The sequence below is a fragment of the Oncorhynchus tshawytscha genome, unplaced genomic scaffold (assembly GCF_018296145.1).
Source record: "Oncorhynchus tshawytscha isolate Ot180627B unplaced genomic scaffold, Otsh_v2.0 Un_contig_5150_pilon_pilon, whole genome shotgun sequence".
NCBI classification, from domain to species: domain Eukaryota; kingdom Metazoa; phylum Chordata; class Actinopteri; order Salmoniformes; family Salmonidae; genus Oncorhynchus; species Oncorhynchus tshawytscha.
The window spans coordinates 85,001-111,520 of record NW_024609648.1 but is presented as its reverse complement, the minus strand read 5'-3'; the positions used below and the strand labels follow the sequence as shown (position 1 = coordinate 111,520).

Genomic DNA, 26,520 nt, shown 5'->3' with positions numbered 1-26,520 from the left:
CTTTTCTCTCTCCTTCTCCCACCTCTCTCTCTCTCTTTTCTCTCTCCTTCTCCCACCTCTCTCTCTCTCTTTTCTCTCTCCTTCTCCCACCTCTCTCTCTCTCTCTCTCTCTCCTCTCCCACCTCTCTCTCTCTCTTTTCTCTCTCCTTCTCTCACCTCTCTCTCTTTCTTTCTCCATCTCTCACCTCTCTCTCGCTCTCTCTCCTTCTCCCACCTCTCTCTCTCTCTCTCTCTCTCTCTCTCTCTCCTCCTCTCTCTCTCACCCCTCTCTCTCTCTCCTTCTCTTTCTCTCTCCCTCTCTCACTCTCCCACCTCTCGCTCTCTCTCTCTCCCCTCTTTCTCTCTCGCTCTCTCTCTGTTTCAGAATAAAGCACACACACACACACACACACACACACACACACACACACACACACACACACACACACACACACACACACACACACACACACACACACACACACACACACACACACACACACACATAAACAGTCCAGGAATAGATAGCCCAAAAGGCAACTCATTTCCATATTCAACACGATCATGTATATAGAGTTGATCTGTTGTTATCTAAAACTATACAGCTACATCCAAGAGCGTAAAACATGGTTGAGATAACGTCACTACGACGTTATTTAGCCGCTGGGAACAGTCTTTTCTATTGAATCAGATGCCTGTATTTATCTAGTGGTCCTGCTATTGGGATCTAAATGTAACCTTACACAAACATAGCTAGTATACAAACATTTTAAACATTAGAAATTTGCATACATTTTTTAAGCATAATAATAAGATTACAATTAAAAGCGATCAGATATTCTTTTCATCAACCCCATTTCATTTTAACTCAATATATTCTAGAAATGATTCCGTGTTGATGTTTTCTTATGTTCTGCCCTCTGGGAAGTGTGTACGTGTTGTCTGTATCCCAATTCCCTATTCCCTATATACAGATGTAGGATCTTAATTTGCAGGACAACATTCCTGCAATGTGGGTAAATGTAAAACTTGTAGTGTATTTGAGGTTTAAAGGGCTTCTGAAGTTTGTCATTTCCACTTAGAAATGTCGGACTTAAGAAAAATGTATCAACCCCTACAAAAAATGTCAAGTTATTATAATCCACATAATAATTCACATTTCTAGTTGCTGCAGGATTATTTTCTTGCTGTAGCAAACTGGCTCAAATCAAGATCCTACATCTGTAGAGCACTACTTTTGACCCATAGGGCTCTGGGGGTGGAATTGAGTGGGACACACATGGAGATTGACATATAATGTGATTCATATAATGAAAGCCAATATGCATTGTTTGACATGGCCGCGGGGGAGATGTTTAGGGGTGGGAGTGCTGAAATGGATTTGTCAAACGAGGAGGGGGCCAGGAGATGCTGAGAGAAATGTTTACTCCCCATACATTGCTGACGGTTATTTATTTATACAATTATTTACAAAAACATTCAGATTTATGTAGGATGCTGGATGTAGGATGTAGGATGCAGGATGTAGGATGTAGGATGCTGGATGTAGGATGCTGGATGTAGGATTCTGGATGTATGATGTAGGATGCTGGATGTAGGATGCTGGATGTAGGATGCTGGATGCTGGATGTAGGATGCAGGATGGATGCTGTAGGATGCTGGATGCAGGATGTAGGATGCAGGATGTAGGATGCAGGATGCTGGATGTAGGATGTATGATGCTGGATGTAAGATGCTGGATGTAGGATGCAGGATGTAGGATGCAGGATGTAGGTAGGATGCTGGATGTAGGATGCAGGATGTAGGATGCAGGATGTAGGATGTAGGATGCTGGATGCAGGATGTAGGATGCAGGATGTAGGATGCAGGATGTAGGATGCAGGATGTAGGATGCAGGATGTAGGATGTAGGATGCTGGATGTAGGATGCAGGATGCAGGATGTAGGATGCAGGATGTAGGATGCAGGATGTAGGATGCAGGATGCAGGATGTAGGATGTATTTGCAGTTTGAATATAGGTACAGTGCCCATCGAAAGTCTATACTTCAACATGCATCTAAACAAGTCCATATCTTATACATGTTCATACAAAGACAAGACAGTTCATGTTTCACAGTCATTTATTTTTCTCTCCATCATTTGGACAAAAGTTTGCAACATAACACAAGAAACATATGTCTGTCTGTCTGTCTGTCTGTCTGTCTGTCTGTCTGTCTGTCTGTCTGTCTGTCTGTCTGTCTGTCTGTCTGTCTGTCTGTCTGTCTGTCTGTCTGTCTGTCTGTCTGTCTGTCTGTCTGTCTGTCTGTCTGTCTGTCTGTCTGTCTGTCTCTGTCTGTCTGTCTGTCTGTCCGTCCGTCCGTCCGTCCACCCAGACCTTATATACAACGACCACCATGGAAAGAAGATGACACTGTGAAGCTCACTGAGGGGTTGGAAAGAATATGGTCCCACTTTAAACAGACAGCAATTTATAAGGGCTTCATAGAGCATTCATAAGCACTACATAGACTCTTTATGAAGCCTTAAAATTGATGTTTTGTTACATTTTGGACCAATAACACATTGAGACAGAACTGCTCAGATTCAGAGAGGGGAGTAACCCGAACCATCAACCCTGTCTTCAGAATACAGAGGAACTAGCTGGCCCAGTTAACCATCAACCCTGTCTTCAGAATATAGAGGAACTAGCTGGCCCAATAAACCATTAACCCTGTCTTCAGAACACAGAGGAACTAGCTGGACCAGTTAACCATCAACCCTGTCTTCAGAATACAGAGGAACTAGCTGGCCCAGTTAACCATCAACCCTGTCTACAGAATACAGAGGACCAAGCGGGACCAGTTAACCATCAACCCTGTCTTCAGAATACAGAGGACCTAGCGGGACCAGTTAACCATCAACCCTGTCTACAGAATACAGAGGAACTAGCTGGCCTAATAAACCATCAACCCTGTCTTCAGAATACAGAGGAACTAGCTGGCCCAGTTAACCATCAACCCTGTCTTCAGAATACAGAGGAACTAGCTGGACCAATAAACCATCAACCCTGTCTACAGAATACAGAGGAACTAGCTGGACCAATAAACCATCAACCCTGTCTTCAGAATACAGAGGAACTAGCTGGCCCAATAAACCATCAACCCTGTCTTCAGAATACAGAGGAACTAGCTGGACCAGTTAACCATTGGAACCACCATTCTACTGTGTCTAACGCCAAACAATCTGCTGCAATTATGGGAGCAACATACACATCCATTAGTACTGTGATATTCAAGTCCTGGAATATTTATATTATTCTCTAACAATAGAGAATGCAACAATCTGCATAATCAACATGGGATTTACTCATACTATGTACCACACAAACTGTTAACTGTTCCCATACTGACTGGCTCTGGCTCTGTTTCCCTCACTAACACGACCTTTTAAATAAACAGGACATTTGGATACATGTCCACAGAGAGAGTGTAGCCTATTCTGGGAGCATCCCAAATGGCACACTTTTCCCTTTACAGTGCGCTACTTTATATTGGCCCTGGTCAAAAGTACTGCACTACTTCATATGGGCCCTGGTCAAAAGTACTGCACTACTTCATATGGGCCCTGGTCAAAAGTACTGCACTACTTCATATGGGCCCTGGTCAAAAGTACTGCACTACTTCATATGGGCCCTGGTCAAAAGTACTGCACTACTTCCTATGGGCCCTGGTCCAAAGTAGTGCACTACTTCATATGGGCCCTGGTCAAAAGTACTGCACTACTTCCTATGGGCCCTGGTCAAAAGTACTGCACTACTTCATATGGGCCCTGGTCAAAAGTACTGCACTACTTCATATGGGCCCTGGTCAAAACTGCACTACTTCATATGGGCCCTGGTCAAAAGTACTGCTTTCCTATGGGCCCTGGTCAAAAGTAGTGCACTACTTCATATGGGTCCTGGTCAAAAGTAGTGCACTACTTCCTCTGGGCCCTGGTCAAAAGTACTGCACTACTTCATATGGGCCCTGGTCAAAAGTACTGCACTACTTCATATGGGCCCTGGTCAAAAGTAGTGCACTACTTCATATGGGCCCTGGTCAAAAGTACTGCACTACTTCATATGGGCCCTGGTCAAAAGTACTGCACTACTTCCTATGGGCCCTGGTCAAAAGTACTGCACTACTTCCTATGGGCCCTGGTCAAAAGTACTGCACTACTTCATATGGGCCCTGGTCAAAAGTACTGCACTACTTCATATGGGCCCTGGTCAAAAGTACTGCACTACTTCATATCGGCCCTGGTCAAAAGTACTGCACTACTTCCTATGGGCCCTGGTCAAAAGTACTGCACTACTTCATATGGGGCCCTGGTCAAAAGTAGTGCACTACTTCCTATGGGCCCTGGTCAAAAGTACTGCACTACTTCCTATGGGCCCTGGTCAAAAGTAGTGCACTACTTCCTATGGGCCCTGGTCAAAAGTACTGCACTACTTCATATGGGCCCTGGTCAAAAGTAGTGCACTACTTCCTATGGTCCCTGGTCAAAAGTACTGCACTACTTCCTATGGGACCTGGTCCAAAGTAGTGCACTACTTCCTATGGGTCCTGGTCAAAAGTACTGCACTACTTCCTATGGGACCTGGTCCAAAGTAGTGCACTACTTCATATGGGTCCTGGTCAAAAGTAGTGCACTACTTCCTATGGGTCCTGGTCAAAAGTAGTGCACTACTTCCTATGGGCCCTGGTCAAAAGTACTGCACTACTTCCTATGGGCCCTGGTCAAAAGTACTGCACTACTTCCTATGGGCCCTGGTCAAAAGTACTGCACTACTTCCTATGGGACCTGGTCCAAAGTAGTGCACTACTTCCTATGGGCCCTGGTCAAAAGTAGTGCACAACAAAGGGAATAGGGTACGATTTGGGATACAGAGGTGTCTTTCAGTGTGCTAGCTTTGAAAGCCACATAGTCTATTCAACTGGGAACATGACCCTCTCCTCACCTGGGAGGGTTGTGATGTCTCTCCTCACCTGGGAGGGTTGTGATGTCTCTCCTCATCTGGGAGGGTTGTGATGTCTCTCCTCATCTGGGAGGGTTGTGATGTCTCTCCTGGGAGGGTTGTGATGTCTCTCCTCATCTGGGAGGGTTGTGATGTCTCTCCTCATCTGGGAGGGTTGTGATGTCTCTCCTCATCTGGGAGGGTTGTGATGTCTCTCCTCACCTGGGAGGGTTGTGATGTCTCTCCTCACCTGGGAGGGTTGTGATGTCTCTCCTCACCTGGGAGGGTTGTGATGTCTCTCCTGGGAGGGTTGTGATGTCTCTCCTCACCTGGGAGGGTTGTGATGTCTCTCCTCACCTGGGAGGGTTGTGATGTCTCTCCTCATCTGGGAGGGTTGTGATGTCTCTCCTCACCTGGGAGGGTTGTGATGTCTCTCCTGGGAGGGTTGTGATGTCTCTCCTCACCTGGGAGGGTTGTGATGTCTCTCCTCACCTGGGAGGGTTGTGATGTCTCTCCTCACCTGGGAGGGGGAGGGTTGTGATGTCTCTCCTCACCTGGGAGGGTTGTGATGTCTCTCCTCACCTGGGAGGGTTGTGATGTCTCTCCTCAGCTGGGAGGGTTGTGATGTCTCTCCTCATCTGGGAGGGTTGTGATGTCTCTTCTCAGCTGGGAGGGTTGTGATGTCTCTCCTGGGAGGGTTGTGATGTCTCTCCTCACCTGGGAGGGTTGTGACGTCTCTCCTCATCTGGGAGGGTTGTGATGTCTCTCCTCATCTGGGAGGGTTGTGATCTTCGAGGCCAACCAGGTCAGACAAACATCTGCCATTATCTAATACACATTAAAGCATCACAAATGGCACCCTGTTCCCCATATAGCCCTGGTCAAAAATAGTGCACTATGTAGGGGAGAGGGTGCCACCTGGGACACGACCCATCATGTAGGTGATGCCTCAGACTAGCTAGCTTTTATATCATGTTGGGGATTCTACAGTGATGTTTATATATCATGTTGGGGATTCTACAGTGATGTTTCTATATCATGGGGATTCTACAGTGATGTTTATATATCATGGGGATTCTACAGTGATGTTTATATATCATGTTGGGGATTCTACAGTGATGTTTATATATCATGGGGGATTCTACAGTGATGTTTATATCATCATGGGGGGATTCTACAGTGATGTTTATATATCATGGGGATTCTACAGTGATGTTTATATATCATGGGGGGGATTCTACAGTGATGTTTATATATCATGGGGATTCTACAGTGATGTTTATATATCATGTTGGGGATTCTACAGTGATGTTTATATATCATGTTGGGGATTCTACAGTGATGTTTATATATCATGGGGATTCTACAGTGATGTTTATATATCATGGGGATTCTACAGTGATGTTTATATATCATGTTGGGGATTCTACAGTGATGTTTATATATCATGTTGGGGATTCTACAGTGATGTTTATATATCATGGGGATTCTACAGTGATGTTTATATATCATGGGGATTCTACAGTGATGTTTATATATCATGTTGGGGATTCTACAGTGATGTTTATATATCATGGGGATTCTACAGTGATGTTTATATATCATGGGGATTCTACAGTGATGTTTATATATCATGTTGGGGATTCTACAGTGATGTTTATATATCATGGGGGATTCTACAGTGATGTTTATATATCATGGGGATTCTACAGTGATGTTTCTATATCATGGGGATTCTACAGTGATGTTTCTATATCATGGGGATTCTACAGTGATGTTTATATATCATGGGGGATTCTACAGTGATGTTTATATATCATGGGGATTCTACAGTGATGTTTATATATCATGGGGATTCTACAGTGATGTTTATATATCATGGGGGATTCTACAGTGATGTTTATATATCATCATGGGGGGATTCTACAGTGATGTTTATATATCATGGGGGATTCTACAGTGATGTTTCTATATCATGGGGATTCTACAGTGATGTTTATATATCATGGGGATTCTACAGTGATGTTTATATATCATGGGGATTCTACAGTGATGTTTCTATATCATGGGGATTCTACAGTAATGTTTATATATCATGTTGGGGATTCTACAGTGATGTTTCTATATCATGGGGATTCTACAGTGATGTTTATATATCATGGGGATTCTACAGTGATGTTTCTATATCATGGGGATTCTACAGTGATGTTTCTATATCATGGGGATTCTACAGTGATGTTTATATATCATGGGGATTCTACAGTGATGTTTATATATCATGGGGATTCTACAGTGATGTTTATATATCATGGGGATTCTACAGTGATGTTTATATATCATGGGGATTCTACAGTGATGTTTATATATCATGGGGATTCTACAGTGATGTTTATATATCATGGGGGATTCTACAGTGATGTTTCTATATCATGGGGGGGATTCTACAGTGATGTTTATATATCATGGGGATTCTACAGTGATGTTTATATATCATGTTTATATATCATGGATTCTAAAGTGATGTTTCTATATCATGGGGATTCTACAGTGATGTTTCTATATCATGGGGATTCTACAGTGATGTTTATATATCATGGGGATTCTACAGTGATGTTTCTATATCATGGGGATTCTACAGTGATGTTTATATATCATGGGGATTCTACAGTGATGTTTATATATCATGTTGGGGATTCTACAGTGATGTTTATATATCATGGGGATTCTACAGTGATGTTTATATATCATGTTGGGGATTCTACAGTGATGTTTCTATATCATGGGGATTCTACAGTGATGTTTATATATCATGGGGATTCTACAGTGATGTTTATATATCATGTTGGGGATTCTACAGTGATGTTTATATATCATGTTGGGGATTCTACAGTGATGTTTATATATCATGTTGGGGATTCTACAGTGATGTTTATATATCATGTTGGGGATTCTACATTGATGTTTCTATATCATGGGGATTCTACAGTGATGTTTATATATCATGGGGATTCTACAGTGATGTTTCTATATCATGGGTATTCGACAGTGATGTTTATATATCATGTTGGGGAATCTACAGTGATGTTTATATATCATGGGGATTCTACAGTAATGTTTATATATCGTGGGGATCCTACATTGATGTTTCTATATCATGGGGATTCTACAGTGATGTTTATATATCATGGGGATTCTACAGTGATGTTTCTATATCATGGGGATTCTACAGTGATGTTTATATATCATGGGGATTCAACAGTGATGTTTCTATATCATGTTGGGGATTCTACAGTGATGTTTATATATCATGGGGATTCTACAGTAATGTTTATATATCATGTTGGGGATTCTACAGTGATGTTTCTATATCATGGGGATTCTACAGTGATGTTTATATATCATGGGGATTCTACAGTGATGTTTATATATCATGGGGATTCTACAGTGATGTTTCTATATCATGGGGATTCTACAGGGATGTTTATATATCATGGGGATTCTACAGTGATGTTTCTATATCATGGGGATTCTACAGTGATGTTTCTATATCATGGGGATTCTACAGTGATGTTTATATATCATGTGGATTCTACAGTGATGTTTCTATATCATGGGGGATTCTACAGTGATGTTTATATATCATGGGGATTCTACAGTGATGTTTATATATCATGGGGATTCTACAGTGATGTTTATATATCATGGGGATTCTACAGTGATGTTTCTATATCATGGGTATTCGACAGTGATGTTTATATATCATGTTGGGGATTCTACAGTGATGTTTATATATCATGGGGATTCTACAGTGATGTTTATATATCATGGGGATTCTACAGTGATGTTTATATATCATGTTGGGGATTCTACAGTGATGTTTATATATCATGGGGATTCTACAGTGATGTTTATATATCATGGGGATTCTACAGTGATGTTTATATATCATGGGGATTCTACAGTGATGTTTATATATCATGGGGATTCTACAGTGATGTTTATATATCATGGGGATTCTACAGTGATGTTTATATATCATGGGGATTCTACAGTGATGTTTATATATCATGGGGATTCTACAGTGATGTTTATATATCATGGGGATTCTACAGTGATGTTTATATATCATGTTGGGGATTCTACAGTGATGTTTATATATCATGGGGATTCTACAGTGATGTTTATATATCATGTTGGGGTGATTCTATCAGTGATGTTTTATATATCATGGGGATTCTACAGTGATGTTTATATATCAGTGATGTTTATATATCATGGGGATTCTACAGTGATGTTTATATATCATGGGGATTCTACAGTGATGTTTATATATCATGGGGATTCTACAGTGATGTTTATATATCATGGGGGATTCTACAGTGATGTTTATATATCATGGGGATTCTACAGTGATGTTTATATATCATGGGGATTCTACAGTGATGTTTATATATCATGTGGGGATTCTACAGTGATGTTTCTATATCATGGGGATTCTACAGTGATGTTTATATATCATGATGTTTATATATCATGGGGATTCTACAGTGATGTTTATATATCATGGGGATTCTACAGTGATGTTTATATATCATGGGGATTCTACAGTGATGTTTATATATCATGGGGGATTCTACAGTGATGTTTATATATCATGGGGATTCTACAGTGATGTTTATATATCATGGGGATTCTACAGTGATGTTTATATATCATGTTGGGGATTCTACATTGATGTTTATATATCATGGGATTCTACAGTGATGTTTATATATCATGGGGATTCTACAGTGATGTTTATATATCATGGGGGATTCTACAGTGATGTTTATATATCATGGGGATTCTACAGTGATGTTTCTATATCATGGGGATTCTACAGTGATGTTTATATATCATGGGGATTCTATATGTTTATATATCATGGGGATTCTACAGTGATGTTTATATATCATGGGGATGTTTATATATCATGGGGATTCTACAGTGATGTTTATATATCATGGGGATTCTACAGTGATGTTTCTATATCATGGGGATTCTACAGTGATGTTTATATATCATGGGGATTCTACAGTTATGTTTATATATCATGGGGATTCTACATTGATGTTTCTATATCATGGGGATTCTACAGTGATGTTTATATATCATGGGGATTCTACAGTGATGTTTCTATATCATGGGGATTCTACAGTGATGTTTATATATCATGTTGGGGATTCTACAGTGATGTTTATATATCATGTTGGGGATTCTACAGTGATGTTTATATATCATGTTGGGGATTCTACAGTGATGTTTATATATCATGGGGATTCTACAGTGATGTTTATATATCATGTTGGGGATTCTACAGTGATGTTTATATATCATGGGGATTCTACAGTGATGTTTATATATCATGTTGGGGATTCTACAGTGATGTTTATATATCATGGGGATTCTACAGTGATGTTTATATATCATGGGGATTCTACAGTGATGTTTATATATCATGGGGATTCTACAGTGATGTTTATATATCATGGGGATTCTACAGTGATGTTTATATATCATGGGGATTCTACAGTGATGTTTATATATCATGGGGATTCTACAGTGATGTTTATATATCATGGGGATTCTACATTGATGTTTCTATATCATGGGGATTCTACAGTGATGTTTATATATCATGGGGATTCTACAGTGATGTTTATATATCATGGGATTCTACAGTGATGTTTATATATCATGGGGATTCTACAGTGATGTTTATATATCATGTTGGGGATTCTACAGTGATGTTTATATATCATGGGGATTCTACAGTGATGTTTATATATCATGGGGATTCTACAGTATTCTACAGTGGGGGATTCTACAGTGATGTTTATATATCATGGGGATTCTACAGTGATGTTTATATATCATGTTGGGGATTCTACAGTGATGTTTATATATCATGGGGATTCTACAGTGATGTTTATATATCATGGGGATTCTACAGTGATGTTTATATATCATGTTGGGGATTCTACAGTGATGTTTATATATCATGGGGATTCTACAGTGATGTTTATATATCATGTTGGGGATTCTACAGTGATGTTTATATATCATGTTGGGGATTCTACAGTGATGTTTATATATCATGTTGGGGATTCTACAGTGATGTTTATATATCATGGGGATTCTACAGTGATGTTTATATATCATGTGTTGGGGATTCTATCATGGGGATTCTACAGTGATGTTTATATATCATGGGGATTCTACAGTGATGTTTATATATCATGTTGGGGATTCTACAGTGATGTTTATATATCATGGGGATTCTACAGTGATGTTTATATATCATGGGGATTCTACAGTGATGTTTATATATCATGGGGATTCTACAGTGATGTTTATATATCATGGGGATTCTACAGTGATGTTTATATATCATGGGGATTCTACAGTGATGTTTATATATCATGGGGATTCTACAGTGATGTTTATATATCATGGGGATTCTACAGTGATGTTTATATATCATGGGGATTCTACAGTGATGTTTCTATATCATGGGGATTCTACAGTGATGTTTATATATCATGTTGGGGATTCTACAGTGATGTTTATATATCATGGGGATTCTACAGTGATGTTTCTATATCATGGGGATTCTACAGTGATGTTTATATATCATGGGGATTCTACAGTGATGTTTATATATCATGGGGATTCTACAGTGATGTTTCTATATCATGGGGATTCTACAGTGATGTTTATATATCATGGGGATTCTACAGTGATGTTTATATATCATGGGGATTCTACAGTGATGTTTATATATCATGGGGATTCTACAGTAATGTTTATATATCATGTTGGGGATTCTACAGTGATGTTTCTATATCATGGGGATTCTACAGTGATGTTTATATATCATGGGGATTCTACAGTAATGTTTATATGTCATGGGGATTCTACATTGATGTTTCTATATCATGGGGATTCTACAGTGATGTTTATATATCACGGGGATTCTACAGTAATGTTTATATATCATGGGGATTCTACATTGATGTTTCTATATCATGGGGATTCTACAGTGATGTTTATATATCATGGGGATTCTACAGTGATGTTTCTATATCATGGGGATTCTACAGTGATGTTTATATATCATGGGGATTCTACAGTGATGTTTCTATATCATGGGGATTCTACAGTGATGTTTATATATCATGGGGATTCTACAGTTATGTTTATATATCATGGGGATTCTACATTGATGTTTCTATATCATGGGGATTCTACAGTGATGTTTATATATCATGGGGATTCTACAGTGATGTTTATATATCATGGGGATTCTACAGTGATGTTTATATATCATGGGGATTCTACAGTGATGTTTCTATATCATGGGGATTCTACAGTGATGTTTATATATCATGGGGATTCTACAGTGATGTTTATATATCATGGGGATTCTACAGTGATGTTTCTATATCATGGGGATTCTACAGTGATGTTTATATATCATGGGGATTCTACAGTGATGTTTCTATATCATGGGGATTCTACAGTGATGTTTATATATCATGTTGGGGATTCTACAGTGATGTTTATATATCATGTTGGGGATTCTACAGTGATGTTTATATATCATGGGGATTCTACAGTGATGTTTCTATATCATGGGGATTCTACAGTGATGTTTATATATCATGTTGGGGATTCTACAGTGATGTTTATATATCATGGGGATTCTACAGTGATGTTTATATATCATGGGGATTCTACAGTGATGTTTATATATCATGTTGGGGATTCTACAGTGATGTTTATATATCATGTTGGGGATTCTACAGTGATGTTTATATATCATGGGGATTCTACAGTGATGTTTATATATCATGTTGGGGATTCTACAGTGATGTTTATATATCATGGGGATTCTACAGTGATGTTTATATATCATGGGGATTCTACAGTGATGTTTATATATCATGGGGATTCTACAGTGATGTTTATATATCATGTTGTGGATTCTACAGTGATGTTTCTATATCATGTTTGGGATTCTACAGTGATGTTTATATATCATGGGGATTCTACAGTGATGTTTACGTATCATGGGGATTCTACAGTGATGTTTATATATCATGGGGATTCTACAGTGATGTTTATATATCATGTGGATTCTACAGTGATGTTTATATATCATGGGGATTTTACAGTGATGTTTCTATATCATGGGGATTCTACAGTGATGTTTCTATATCATGGGGATTCTACAGTAATATGCAGTAGCATCAGTGGAGGAACAGAAGACACAGAATTGCTTGCTCTTTGTCTTTATAAGTGTCTTTCCATGTCGTTTCATTTGCCCAGAAGGTAAAATGTGTGACCTCATGCGTGCTGCCTCCGTATGTGATCTACATGCAAAGGGGGACGAAACAGACTGAGCGTAATGTAGCCGCTGACCTCAATGTACTTTGTGAAGCCAATTTTACTGGATCCTAGAAGACGCTGGTTTATGGGATGTACAACAGCAACCAATTGGAATGCTCTATTTCAACACAGTAGCCAATGAGACTAACTCAATGAAAATTCTGACTTGGGGTGTATCTCGTGAAGCCACAGTTCCTGCAGTCAATGGAACAGCTCTGTCAAACACACAGCAGACGATGGGACAGCTCTGCTGGAAAACTGCGACCAATGGGACACTTTGTTACAACAGAAGAGACAACAGAACTGCTCTGCTGCAACACAACATCCAATGGAATTGCTCTGCTGCAACACAACAGCCAATGGAACTGCTCTGCTGCAACACAACAGCCAATGGAATTGCTCTGCTGCAACACAACAGCCAATGGAACTGCTCTGCTGCAACACAACAGCCAATGGAATTGCTCTGCTGCAACACAACAGCCAATGGAATTGCTCTGCTGCAACACAACAGCCAATGGAATTGCTCTGCTGCAACACAACAGCCAATGGAACTGCTCTGTTGCAACACAACAGCCAATGGAATTGCTCTGCTGCAACACAACAGCCAATGGAATTGCTCTGCTGCAACACAACAGCCAATGGAATTGCTCTGTTGCAACACAACATCAGCTGAGGAAGTTCTAGAGCAGGGGACGATTCCTCCTGTAACTCTGTGGGCTCCATCCACCTCTCTGGACCCAGGGCATATCTACCAGTACACACACACACACACACGCACACACACACACACACACACACACACACACACACACACACACACACACACACACACACACACACACACACACACACACACACACACACACACACACACACACGCACACGCACACACACACAATGCACATCCAAAGGCATGCATGCACTCACACATGCACTCACACACTCACAAATCATTTGAATGTCATTAACATAACATGATTTACATATTTAGCAATTATAAATTAACATGGTGCAATTAGCCTTACAAAGTCATGTTGAGGTATTCCTGTCAATTGTTTGGTAAAAAAAAAGAAGAATCCACCCCCTCTTCTCACCAAGACGTCCTGTTCCAGAACAGCTGTGTAAAATGAGAACCATCTTTTGAACTCTTGTGCTCCTGTCATCACAGTCACAGGATTTGATCATGGTTATTTCTGATTGGTTAATATACCCATCACACCTCAGAAAATTGAGACTCCATATTTTAAATTTTTAATACGGTGTCCATATTAGGACATCCTCACCAGGACTTGAGACTGAGGTGTTCCTAATATGGACACCTTACTTCCGTTATGTATAAGTCAGCATTTGTTCACGAATAGAAGAGTACTCGAACTACTGAATCTGGAACTAAAACTGATATTATAAACTGGGTGGTTCGAGCCCTGAATGCTGATTGGCTGACAGCTGTGGTATATCAGACCGTATACCATGGGTATGACAAAACATTTATTTTGACTGCTCTAATTACATTGGTAACCAGTTTATAATAGAAATAAGGAACCTCTGGGGTTTGTGGTATATGGCCGATGTACCACGGCTAAGGGCTGTATCCAGCACAGGAGGTTGGTGGCGCCTTCATTTGGGAGGACGGGCTTGTGTTAATGGCTGGAGCGGAATAGGTGGGATGGATTCAAACACATCGAACACACGGTGTAAAGCCGTTCCATTCGCTCCGTTACAGCCTTTATTATGAGCCGTCCTCCCCTCAGCAGCCTCTACGTTGTGCCTAAGAACAGCCCGTAGCCGTGGTATAATGGCCATATACCACACCTCCTCCTTATCGCTTCATTATATAATGGCCGTATACCACACCTCCTCCTTATCGCTTCATTATATAATGGCCGTATACCACACCTCCTCATTATATAATGGCCGTATACCACACCTCCTCCTTATCGCTTCATTATATAATGGCCGTATACCACACCTCCTCCTTATCGCTTCATATATAATGGCCGTATACCACACCTCCTCCTTATCGCTTCATTATATAATGGCCGTATACCACACCTCCTCCTTATCGCTTCATTATATAATGGCCGTATACCACACCTCCTCCTTATCGCTTCATTATATAATGGCCGTATACCACACCTCCTCCTTATCGCTTCATTATATAATGGCCGTATACCACACCTCCTCCTTATCGCTTCATATATAATGGCCGTATACCACACCTCCTCCTTATCGCTTCATTATATAATGGCCGTATACCACACCTCCTCCTTATCGCTTCATATATAATGGCCGTATACCACACCTCCTCCTTATCGCTTCACTTATATCCGTATACCACACCTCCTCCTTATCGCTTCATGGCCGTATACCACACCTCCTCCTTATCGCTTCATTATATAATGGCCGTATACCACACCTCCTCCTTATCGCTTCACTATATAATGGCCGTATACCACACCTCCTCCTTATCGCTTCATTATATAATGGCCGTATACCACACCTCCTCCTTATCGCTTCATTATATAATGGCCGTATACCACACTTCCACCTTATCGCTTCATTATATATATGGCCGTATACCACACCTCCTCCTTATCGCTTCATTATATAATGGCCGTATACCACACCTCCTCCTTATCGCTTCATTATATAATGGCCGTATACCACACCTCCTCCTTATCGCTTCATTATATAATGGTTCCGTAGTTTGAATAGGTGGTGACCTGAACCCATTCAAGTAGTATTTGTTTTCTTTCCAACACTTTGACCAGTGCAAGATGAGCAGGGTTTGCAATTTTCAGACCATTTCATTGGTCCAACCGTGCCAGGCAAACTCAATGAAGCACAACCTAAAGTATACGGAAATAAATCAAATAATATTTGAACCCAGGTCTACTCTGTACTCCCCCGTGTGGCCTTGATATAGGTCTTATATCCCCATAGAGTAGGGTCATTCCCTCAGTAGGGGGAGGCGGGGAGGGAAAACATACTGTAACTGAACGCAGTGACCTCATGTGACACGCAGCTCTGATGCTGTTTACCATTGGCTCAAACCCATTACAGATTATTATACTGACATTCATTTACATGCAGGGCAAAGAGACTAGTTTAAACACGACAACAACAAAAACACATTTTCTTGAAGAGTTGAACAGAGAGAGCTGGTGCATTGGTGTAAATGCCAGATGGGCTGGCCCCTCTTCAGCCCAGTGGGCCTGTCTAAACCAGGGGTTTGGTGTAAATGCCAGATGGGCTGGCCCCTCTTCAGCCCAGTGGGCCTGTCTAAACCAGGGGTTTGGTGTAAATGCCAGATGGGCTGGCCCCTCTTCAGCCCAGTGGGCCTGTCTAAACCAGGGGTTTGGTGTAAATGCCAGATGGGCTGGCCCCTCTTCAGCCTAGTGGGCCTGTCTAAACCAGGGGTTTGGTGTAAATGCCAGATGGGCTGGCCCCTCTTCAGCCCAGTGGGCCTGTCTAAACCAGGGGTTTGGTGTAAATGCCAGATGCCAGATTTGGGCCAGATGGGCTGGCCTCTTCAGCCCAGTGGGCCTGTCTAAACCAGGGGTTTGGTGTAAATGCCAGATGGGCTGGCCCCTCTTCAGCCCAGTGGGCCTGTCTAAACCAGGGGTTTGGTGTAAATGCCAGATGGGCTGGCCCCTCTTCAGCCTAGTGGGCCTGTCTAAACCAGGGGTTTGGTGTAAATGCCAGATGGGCTGGCCCCTCTTCAGCCCAGTGGGCCTGTCTAAACCAGGGGTTTGGTGTAAATGCCAGATGGGCTGGCCCCTCTTCAGCCCAGTGGGCCTGTCTAAACCAGGGGTTTGGTGTAAATGCCAGATGGGCTGGCCCCTCTTCAGCCCAGTGGGCCTGTCTAAACCAGGGGTTTGGTGTAAATGCCAGATGGGCTGGCCCCTCTTCAGCCCAGTGGGCCTGTCTAAACCAGGGGTTTGGTGTAAATGCCAGATGGGCTGGCCCCTCTTCAGCCCAGTGGGCCTGTCTAAACCAGGGGTTTGGTGTAAATGCCAGATGGGCTGGCCCCTCTTCAGCCCAGTGGGCCTGTCTAAACCAGGGGTTTGGTGTAAATGCCAGATGGGCTGGCCCCTCTTCAGCCCAGTGGGCCTGTCTAAACCAGGGGTTTGGTGTAAATGCCAGATGGGCTGGCCCCTCTTCAGCCCAGTGGGCCTGTCTAAACCAGGGGTTTGGTGTAAATGCCAGATGGGCTGGCCCCTCTTCAGCCCAGTGGGCCTGTCTAAACCAGGGGTTTGGTGTAAATGCCAGATGGGCTGGCCCCTCTTCAGCCCAGTGGGCCTGTCTAAACCAGGGGTTTGGTGTAAATGCCAGATGGGCTGGCCCCTCTTCAGCCCAGTGGGCCTGTCTAAACCAGGGGTTTGGTGTAAATGCCAGATGGGCTGGCCCCTCTTCAGCCTAGTGGGCCTGTCTAAACCAGGGGTTTGGTGTAAATGCCAGATGGGCTGGCCCCTCTTCAGCCCAGTGGGCCTGTCTAAACCAGGGGTTTGGTGTAAATGCCAGATGGGCTGGCCCCTCTTCAGCCCAGTGGGCCTGTCAAACCAGGGGTTTGGTGTAAATGCCAGATGGGCTGGCCCCTCTTCAGCCCAGTGGGCCTGTCTAAACCAGGGGTTTGGTGTAAATGCCAGATGGGCTGGCCCCTCTTCAGCCCAGTGGGCCTGTCTAAACCAGGGGTTTGGTGTAAATGCCAGATGGGCTGGCCCCTCTTCAGCCCAGTGGGCCTGTCTAAACCAGGGGTTTGGTGTAAATGCCAGATGGGCTGGCCCCTCTTCAGCCCAGTGGGCCTGTCTAAACCAGGGGTTTGGTGTAAATGCCAGATGGGCTGGCCCCTCTTCAGCCCAGTGGGCCTGTCTAAACCAGGGGTTTGGTGTAAATGCCAGATGGGCTGGCCCCTCTTCAGCCCAGTGGGCCTGTCTAAACCAGGGGTTTGGTGTAAATGCCAGATGGGCTGGCCCCTCTTCAGCCCAGTGGGCCTGTCTAAACCAGGGGTTTCTACACAATAATATTGATGCGTCTAATGATGAAAACATTAGATAGACCCAGTCCAGTCCTGCATTATTAACATGTACAATATATATAGTAGCCAGACTGAATGAAGAAAACCACTGTCTTTTCTTCTACTTTCTGATCCCATCTTCTAAAAAAATAACACACTTGTCACGATTACAACACTAACAACTCACAAGTCGAATATGAAGTCAGATCTTCCAGGTTGTAACCTTCTGTTGTGTTCGGGAAGAAGAAAAAATAATAATGTTCTGGTGGCTTTACATTAATGTATAGAATGTGATGATAATCAACAGTATCACAACATCATTATTATCATCATCAAGATCATCACCACCATCATCAACATCATCATCATCATCTTCATCATCACCATCATTATCATCACCATCATTATCTTCATCATCATCATCACCACCATCATCAACATCATCATCATCACCACCATCTTTATCATTATCTTCATCACCATCATCATCACCACCATCTTCATAATTTTCTTCATCATCACCGTCACCAACATTATCAACATCACCATGAACATTATTATCACTAGCTGTATCCGTTATCTGTGTCAGCTCCGTTATCTGTGTCAGCTCTCATCTGTGTCAGCTCCGTTATCTGTGTCAGCTCCATTATCTGTGTCAGCTCTGTTATCTGTGTCAGCTCTGTCATCTGTGTCAGCTCCATTATCTGTGTCAGCTCCATTATCTGTGTCAGCTCTGTCATCTGTGTCAGCTCCATTATCTGTGTCAGCTCCATTATCTGTGTCAGCTCCGTTATCTGTGTCAGCTCCATTATCTGTGTCAGCTCCATTATCTGTGTCAGCTCCGTTATCTGTGTCAGCTCCTGTCTCTGTCATCTGTGTCAGCTCTGTCATCTGTGTCAGCTCCATTATCTGTGTCAGCTCTGTCATCTGTGTCAGCTCCATTATCTGTGTCAGCTCCATTATCTGTGTCAGCTCCATTATCTGTGTCAGCTCTGTTAACTGTGTCAGCTCCGTTATCTGTGTCAATCAATATTGTTCTAATTATAGACGTAGCACTGTTATGTATATCCCCAATGTATTGGGTCGCTAACATGGCTGCCATACTTTAAATACATGGTTCTCATGGTCCTGTCCTGGTCCTCAGGTCAGGGGGCCACTATGGGGGTAGAACCCAGAGGTGGTGACCTTACACTGGGGTTAGCTCTACAGGAATGCTGCCTCTGGCCGAGTCCCAAATAGCACTATATAGGGAATAGGGTGCCATTGGGGAAGCAGACTATCTCTCTGGTCCTATACAAACTCAGGTTGAACTGATCTACAACTCTCTCTCTCTCTCTCTTCCCCCTCGCTCACTCTCTCTCTCTCACCCCCGCTCTCTCTCTCTCTCTCAGCCCCTCTCTCTCTCTCTCTCTCTCTCTCTCTCCCTCTCTCCCCCCTCTCTCTCTCTCCATCTCTCTCTCTCTCTCCTCTCTCTCTCTCTCTCTCCCCCCCCGCCTCTCTCTCTCTCTCCTCCCCCTCTCTCTCTCTCTCTCTCTCTCCCCTCTCTCTCTCACCCCTCTCTCTCTCTCCCCCCCCCTCACCCCCCTCCTCTCTCCCTCCCCCCCTCTCTCATCCCCCCCTCATCCCCCTCTCCACCTCTCTCTCTCTCTCTCTCTCTCTCCCCCTCTCTCACCCCCTCTCTCACCCCCCTCTCTCTCACCCCCTCTCTCTCCCCCCTCTCTCACCCCCTCTCTCTCTCTCTCCCCCCTCCTCCTCCCCCTCTCCCCTCTCTCCTCTCTCTCTCTCTCTCTCTCTCTCTCTCTCTCTCTCTCTCTCTCTCTCTCTCTCTCACCTCTCTCTCTCTCTCTGTCTGTCTCGTCATCCAACCAGAATGGACAGCAAGGTCAAGGGGGTATCTCATCAAAAGCTTTACAAAAAACTATGAAGGCTATGAATATGTATTCATGTATTGGTGTTGTTGGTTCTATGATGATTTCATCTGTTTTTCTGTTAGTCATGTGACCTGTTTTTCTGTTAGTCATGTGACCTGTTTTTCTGTTAGTCATGTGACCTGTTTTTCTGTTAGTCATGTGACCTGTTTTTCTGTTAGTCATGTGACCTGTTTTTCTGTTAGTCATGTGGCCTGTTTTTCTGTTAGTCATGTGGCCTGTTTTTCTGTTAGTCATGTGGCCTGTTTTTCTGTTAGTCATGTGACCTGTTTTTCTGTTAGTCATGTGACCTGTTTTTCTGTTAGTCATGTGACCTGTTTTTTTGTTGGTGTTGTTTGAATGCCCAGTTCATTCTTCCTGTACTGTCTCCAGTACCAGAAAACACATCACAATTTAACACAACAACAATAATAACAACAACAACAACAACAACATATACCAGAGGCTAAAGCTAAGACCCTGTATTTAGCAACGTGAGGTTTCTGGGTATTATTTTACACATTTAGCTTTGGAAGTTGTTTTTATTCTTCTCCTTTTTGGCTTTGTGAACATGCAACAGTGAGTCCTGCAACAGTGAGACCTGCAGTAGTGAGTCCTGTAGCAGTGAGTCCTGCAACAGTGAGTCCTGCAGCAGTGAGTCCTGCAACAGTGAGTCCTGTAGCAGTGAGTCCTGCAACAGTGAGTCCTGTAGCAGTGAGTCCTGCAACAGTGAGTCCTGCAACAGTGAGTCCTGCAACAGTGAGTCCTGCAGCAGTGAGTCCTGTAGCAGTGAGTCCTGCAACAGTGAGTCCTGCAGTAGTGAGTCCTGCAACAGTGAGTCCTGCAGTAGTGAGTCCTGCAACAGTGAGTCCTGCAACAGTGAGTCCTACAGCAGTGAGACCTGCAGCAGTGAGTCCTGCAGCAGTGAGTCCTGCAACAGTGAGTCCTGCAGCAGCAGTGAGTCCTGCAGCAGTGAGACCTGCAGCAACAGTGAGTCCTGCAGCAGTGAGTCCTGCAGCAACAGTGAGTCCTGCAGCAACAGTGAGTCCTGCAGCAACAGTGAGTCCTGCAGCAGTGAGACCTGCAGCAGTGAGACCTGCAGCAGTGAGACCTGCAGCAGTGAGTCCTGCAGCAGTGAGTCCTGCAGCAGTGAGTCCTGCAGCAGTGAGTCCTGCAGCAGTGAGTCCTGCAGCAGTGAGTCCTGCAGCAGTGAGTCCTGCAGCAGTGAGTCCTGCAGCAGTGAGTCCATGCTGTCTGTTTGACTGTTGAAGAGAAAACACATATCAATCCATGTGACTCGCCGGACATCCACTGTCATAGGACGTCAGAGGGAGGTCTGGTCTGGGTCAGAGGGGTCCAACATGGGAGGGCTGGTCTGGGTCAGTGGGGTCCAACATGGGAGGTCTGGTCTGGGTCAGAGGGGTCCAACATGGGAGGTCTGGTCTGGGTCAGAGGGGTCCAACATGGTAGGGCTGGTCTGGGTCAGAGGGGTCCAACATGGGAGGTCTGGTCTGGGTCAGAGGGGTCCAACATGGGAGGGCTGGTCTGGGTCAGTGGGGTCCAACATGTGAGGTCTGGTCTGGGTCAGAGGGGTCCAACATGGTAGGGCTGGTCTGGGTCAGAGGGGTCCAACATGGGAGGGCTGGTCTGGGTCAGAGGGGTCCAACATGTGAGGTCTGGTCTGGGTCAGAGGGGTCCAACATGGGAGGTCTGGTCTGGGTCAGTGGGGTCCAACATGGGAGGGCTGGTCTGGGTCAGTGGGGTCCAACATGGTAGGTCTAGCTTGTTCTATGTTTCTCTCATTTGGCTGTGGATTGGAGAGGGTCGAGTAGGTGTCTCTCTCTCCCACTAACACTGTTTCAGGGTGACGATACGAACATTGAGACACACACTGGTCCTGGGTCTGTCAAGGCCATCTCGCTCATTAACATAGGTCCAGGGTGACGATACGAACATTGAGACACACACTGGTCCTGGGTCTGTCAAGGCCATCTCGCTCATTAACATAGGTCCAGGGTGACGGCCATTGAGAAACACACCTCTCCTGAAACACACTGCCCAGCTCCAGAGTGTTACGTCATTAATCTTCCCCGTCCTCTCCAGTCTCTGCTGTAGTTACCAGGGTGTTACGTCATTAATCTTCCCCGTCCTCTCCAGTCTCTGCTGTAGTTACCAGGGTGTTACGTCATTAATCTTCCCCGTCCTCTCCAGTCTCTACTGTAGTTACCAGGGTGTTACGTCATTAATCTTTCCCGTCCTCTCCAGTCTCTACTGTAGTTACCAGGGTGTTACGTCATTAATCTTCCCCATCCTCTCCAGTCTCAGAGGTGGCTCTCTGCATTTCCTCTAGGAGCCTCGTAACACTCTGACACCCTGTCCGTCAAGCAGATTTCATCCATATGATCCTCTATCAGTGTGTGACTACAGCTGATGGTGCCCTCACGTGGTAGGGAGGGGAACTGCATGGACGACCCTGTGTTCTTCCTGCTCCGCCCCATGCCATTTTGACAGCTCACCACCAGGAGGTGCTTCTCCTCTGCGGAGCAGCCTGGGCCCTGGCCAGGGGGAGCAGGCGAGGAGGTGGTGATGTCGGGGAGGTGGGGGTGGAGGAGCATTGAGGAGGGGTGCGAGGGGTCGTGACCCAGCAGGCTGCTGCTCTTAGTGTTGAGGTGGGGCGTCTGGCTATAGGTGTGGCGGTACTCCTCCTCGATGTTACGACCCAGCTTCCAACGCTTCCACTTCTTCAGGATCTCTGACTGGACCTTGGGGGAGACGGGCAGAGGGAGAGAGAGTGTGGAGGAAGGGAGAGGGAGAGAGAAATACAGACAGACAGAGACAGGGTAAAGAGAGAGAGAGAGGGAGAGAGAGAGAGAGAGAGAAAAATACAGACAGACAGAGACAGGGTAAAGAGAGAGAGAGAGGGAGAGAGAGAGAGAGAGAGAAATACAGACAGACAGAGACAGGGTAAAGAGAGAGAGAGAGGGAGAGAGAGAGAAATACAGAAAGACAGAGACAGGGTAAAGAGATAGAGAGAGAGAGTGAAATACAGACAGACAGAGACAGGGTAAAGAGAGAGAGAGAGAGATAAAGAAGGAGAGAGAGAGAGAGGGCGAGAGAGAGAGAGAGAGAGAAGAAGAGAGAGAGAAGAAGAGAGAGAGAGAAGAAGAGAGAGAGGAAGAGAGAGAGATAACCATTTGTACATTGTTACAACACTGTATAATGTATAATGTATAATATGACATTTGTAATGACTTTATTGTTTTGAAATTTCTGTATGTGTAATGTTTATTGTTAATTTTTATTGTTTATTTCACTTTTGTATATTATCTACCTCACTTGCTTTGGCAATGTTAACACATGTTTCTCATGCCAATAAAGCCCCTCGAATTGAATTGAATTGAGAGAGAGAGAGAGAGAGAGAGAGAGTGAGAGAGAGAGAGAGAGTGCGAGAGAGAGGAAAGGGGGAGAGAGAGAGAGAGAGAGGGCGAGAGAGGGGCGAGAGAGAGGAAAGGGGGAGGGAGAGAGAGAGAGAGGGTGAGAGAGAGGAAAGGGGGAGGAGAGAGAGAGAGAGAGGGGTGAGAGAGAGGAAAGGGGGAGAGAGAGAGACAGAGTGATTTTATGTGTGATGTTCATGTTAAATTGAGAGTTGTTCAGCTAAATGTGAGACCAAGTTTAGTGAACAAGAGAAGAGGAACAGAGAGGATACATCCTCCATGAAAGAAGTATGAAAGAGGGAGAAAGAGAAGAAGAGGAGGAGAAGAGGTCTTACCTCTTTATTGACAAAGCAGTATAAGATAGCTACCAGCAGACCCTGTAGAAACACCAAGATCTGCGTCAACACACACAACCATTATCATATGTGACACATTCAGTGCATTGGGAAAGTATTCAGACCCCTTGACTTTTTCCACATTTTGTTACGTTACAGCCTTATTCTAAAATTGATTAAATAATTTTTTAATCCTCATCAATCTACACACAATACCCCATAATGACATCACAATACCCCATAACGACATCACAATACCCCATAATGACATCACAATACCCCATAATGACATCACAATACCCCATAATGACATCACAATACCCCATAATGACATCACAATACCCCATAATGACATCACAATACCCCATAATGACAAAGCAATACCCCATAATGACATCACAATACCCCAACGACATAATGACATCACAATACCCCATAATGACATCACCCCATAATGACATCCAATACCCCATAATGACATCACAATACCCCATAATGACATCACAATACCCCATAATGACATCACAATACCCCATAATGACATCACAAATGACATCCCATAATGACATCACCCCATAATGACATCACAATACCCCATAATGACATCACAATACCCCATAATGACATCACAATACCCCATAATGACATCACAATACCCCATAATGACAAACTACCCCATAATGACATCACAATACCCCATAATGACAAAGCAAAAACGGTTTTTAGACATGTTTACAAATAAAAAAAATAAAGAAACTGAAATATGACATTTACATAATTATTCAGACCCTTTCGCTATGAGACTACAAATTGAGCTCAGGTGCATCCTGTTTCCATTGATCATCCTTGAGATGTTTCTACATATCTGAGGAAGGGTACCAAGAAAATGTCTGCAGCATTGAAGGTCCCCAAGAACACAGTGGCCTCCATCATTCTTAAATGGAAGAAATGTGGAACCGCCAAGACTCTTCCTAGAGCTGGCCGCCCGGCCAAACTGAGCAATCTGGGGAGAAGGGCCTTGGTCGGGGAGGTGATCAAGAACCTGATGGTCACTCTGACAGAGCTGCAGAGTTCCTCTATGGTGATGGTAGAACCTTCTAGAAGGAAAACCATTTTTGCAGCATCACCAATCAGGCCTTTACGTTAGAGTGGCCAGACTGAAGCCACTCCTCAGTGAAAGGCACATGACAGCCCGCTTCAAGTTTGCCCAAAGGCACCTAAAGGATTCTCTGGTCTGATGAATCCAATATTAAACGATTTGGTGTGAAAGCCAAGCGTCACGTCTGGAGAAAACCTGGCACCATCCCTACGGTCTCGGTCTCGGTCTCGATCTCTCTCTCTCTCTCTCTCTCTCTCTCTCTCTCTCTCTCTCTCACTCACTCTCTCAGCTTTCTCTGTGTTTTTCTCAGATGTACAGGACTGTTAGAGTCACTGTTCATTTTCTCTCTGTGTTTCTCAATGTTTGTGTGTCTCTCTCTCTCTCCCTCAGTCTCTCTCACTGAGTCTCTCTCAATTCAATTCAATTCAATTCAAGGGCTTTATTGGCATGGGAAACATGTGTTAACATTGCCAAAGCAAGTGAGGTAGACAACATACAAAGTGAATATATAAAGTGAAAAACAACAAAAATTAACAGTAAACATTACACATACAGAAGTTTCAAAACAGTAAAGACATTACAAATGTCATATTATATATATATACAGTGTTCTAACAATGTACAAATGGCTAAAGGACACAAGATAAAATAAATAAGCATAAATATGGGTTGTATTTACAATGGTGTTTGTTCTTCACTGGTTGCCCTTTTCTCGTGGCAACAGGTCACAAATCTTGCTCTCTCTCTCTCTCTGTTTCTCTCAGATGTAGATGGGTGTTAGTGTCACTGTCACAACTCCATACTGCACACGGGCTTCTACTGTGTGATCTCTGACTGAGACTTGAGTACGGCTTCAGAGAACATAGACTCCTTCTTACTTTCAGACAGGCTCTGCATGTCAACGTTACACAACTACCTTGGAATGGAACAGTGGAATGGAATGGAACAGTGGAATGGAATGGAACAGTGGAATGGAATGGAACAGTGGAATGGAATGGAACAGTGGAATGGAATTGGACAGTGGAATGGAATGGAACAGTGGAATGGAAAGGAACAGTTGAATGGAATGGAACAGTGGAATGGAATGGAACAGTGGAATGGAATGGAACAGTTGAATGGAATGGAACAGTGGAATGGAATGGAACAGTGGAATGGAATGGAACAGTGGAATGGAATGGAACAGTGGAATGGAATGGAACAGTGGAATGGAATGGAACAGTGGAATGGAATGGAACAGTGGAATGGAATGGAACAGTGGAATGGAATGGAACAGTGGAATGGAATGGAACAGTGGAATGGAATGGAACAGTGGAATGGAATGGAACAGTGGAATGGAATGGAACA

At 43.6% G+C, this 26,520-nt stretch overlaps 2 protein-coding genes across 2 annotated transcripts in view; both read right to left on the bottom strand.

Annotated features, from left to right (window-relative positions):
• Positions 1–20,475: 20,475 nt before the first annotated feature.
• LOC121845376 (keratin-associated protein 4-4-like) lies at positions 20,476–21,616 on the bottom strand. The gene has a single exon (XM_042316626.1). It carries the CDS (start codon positions 21,614–21,616, stop codon positions 20,819–20,821), a length of 798 nt encoding a protein of 265 aa, XP_042172560.1. The 3' UTR covers positions 20,476–20,818.
• Positions 21,617–22,629: 1,013 nt separating this feature from the next.
• The window catches only part of LOC121845377 (glucagon receptor-like), a 47,234-nt gene continuing 43,343 nt past the window's right edge, over positions 22,630–26,520 (bottom strand). The window contains exons 12-13 of the mRNA XM_042316628.1: positions 24,078–24,119; positions 22,630–23,070 (exon numbers count right to left, since the gene is read on the bottom strand). Of these exons, the coding sequence (XP_042172562.1) occupies positions 22,630–23,070; positions 24,078–24,119 (483 nt within the window). The remainder of the gene's footprint in view (positions 23,071–24,077; positions 24,120–26,520) is intronic.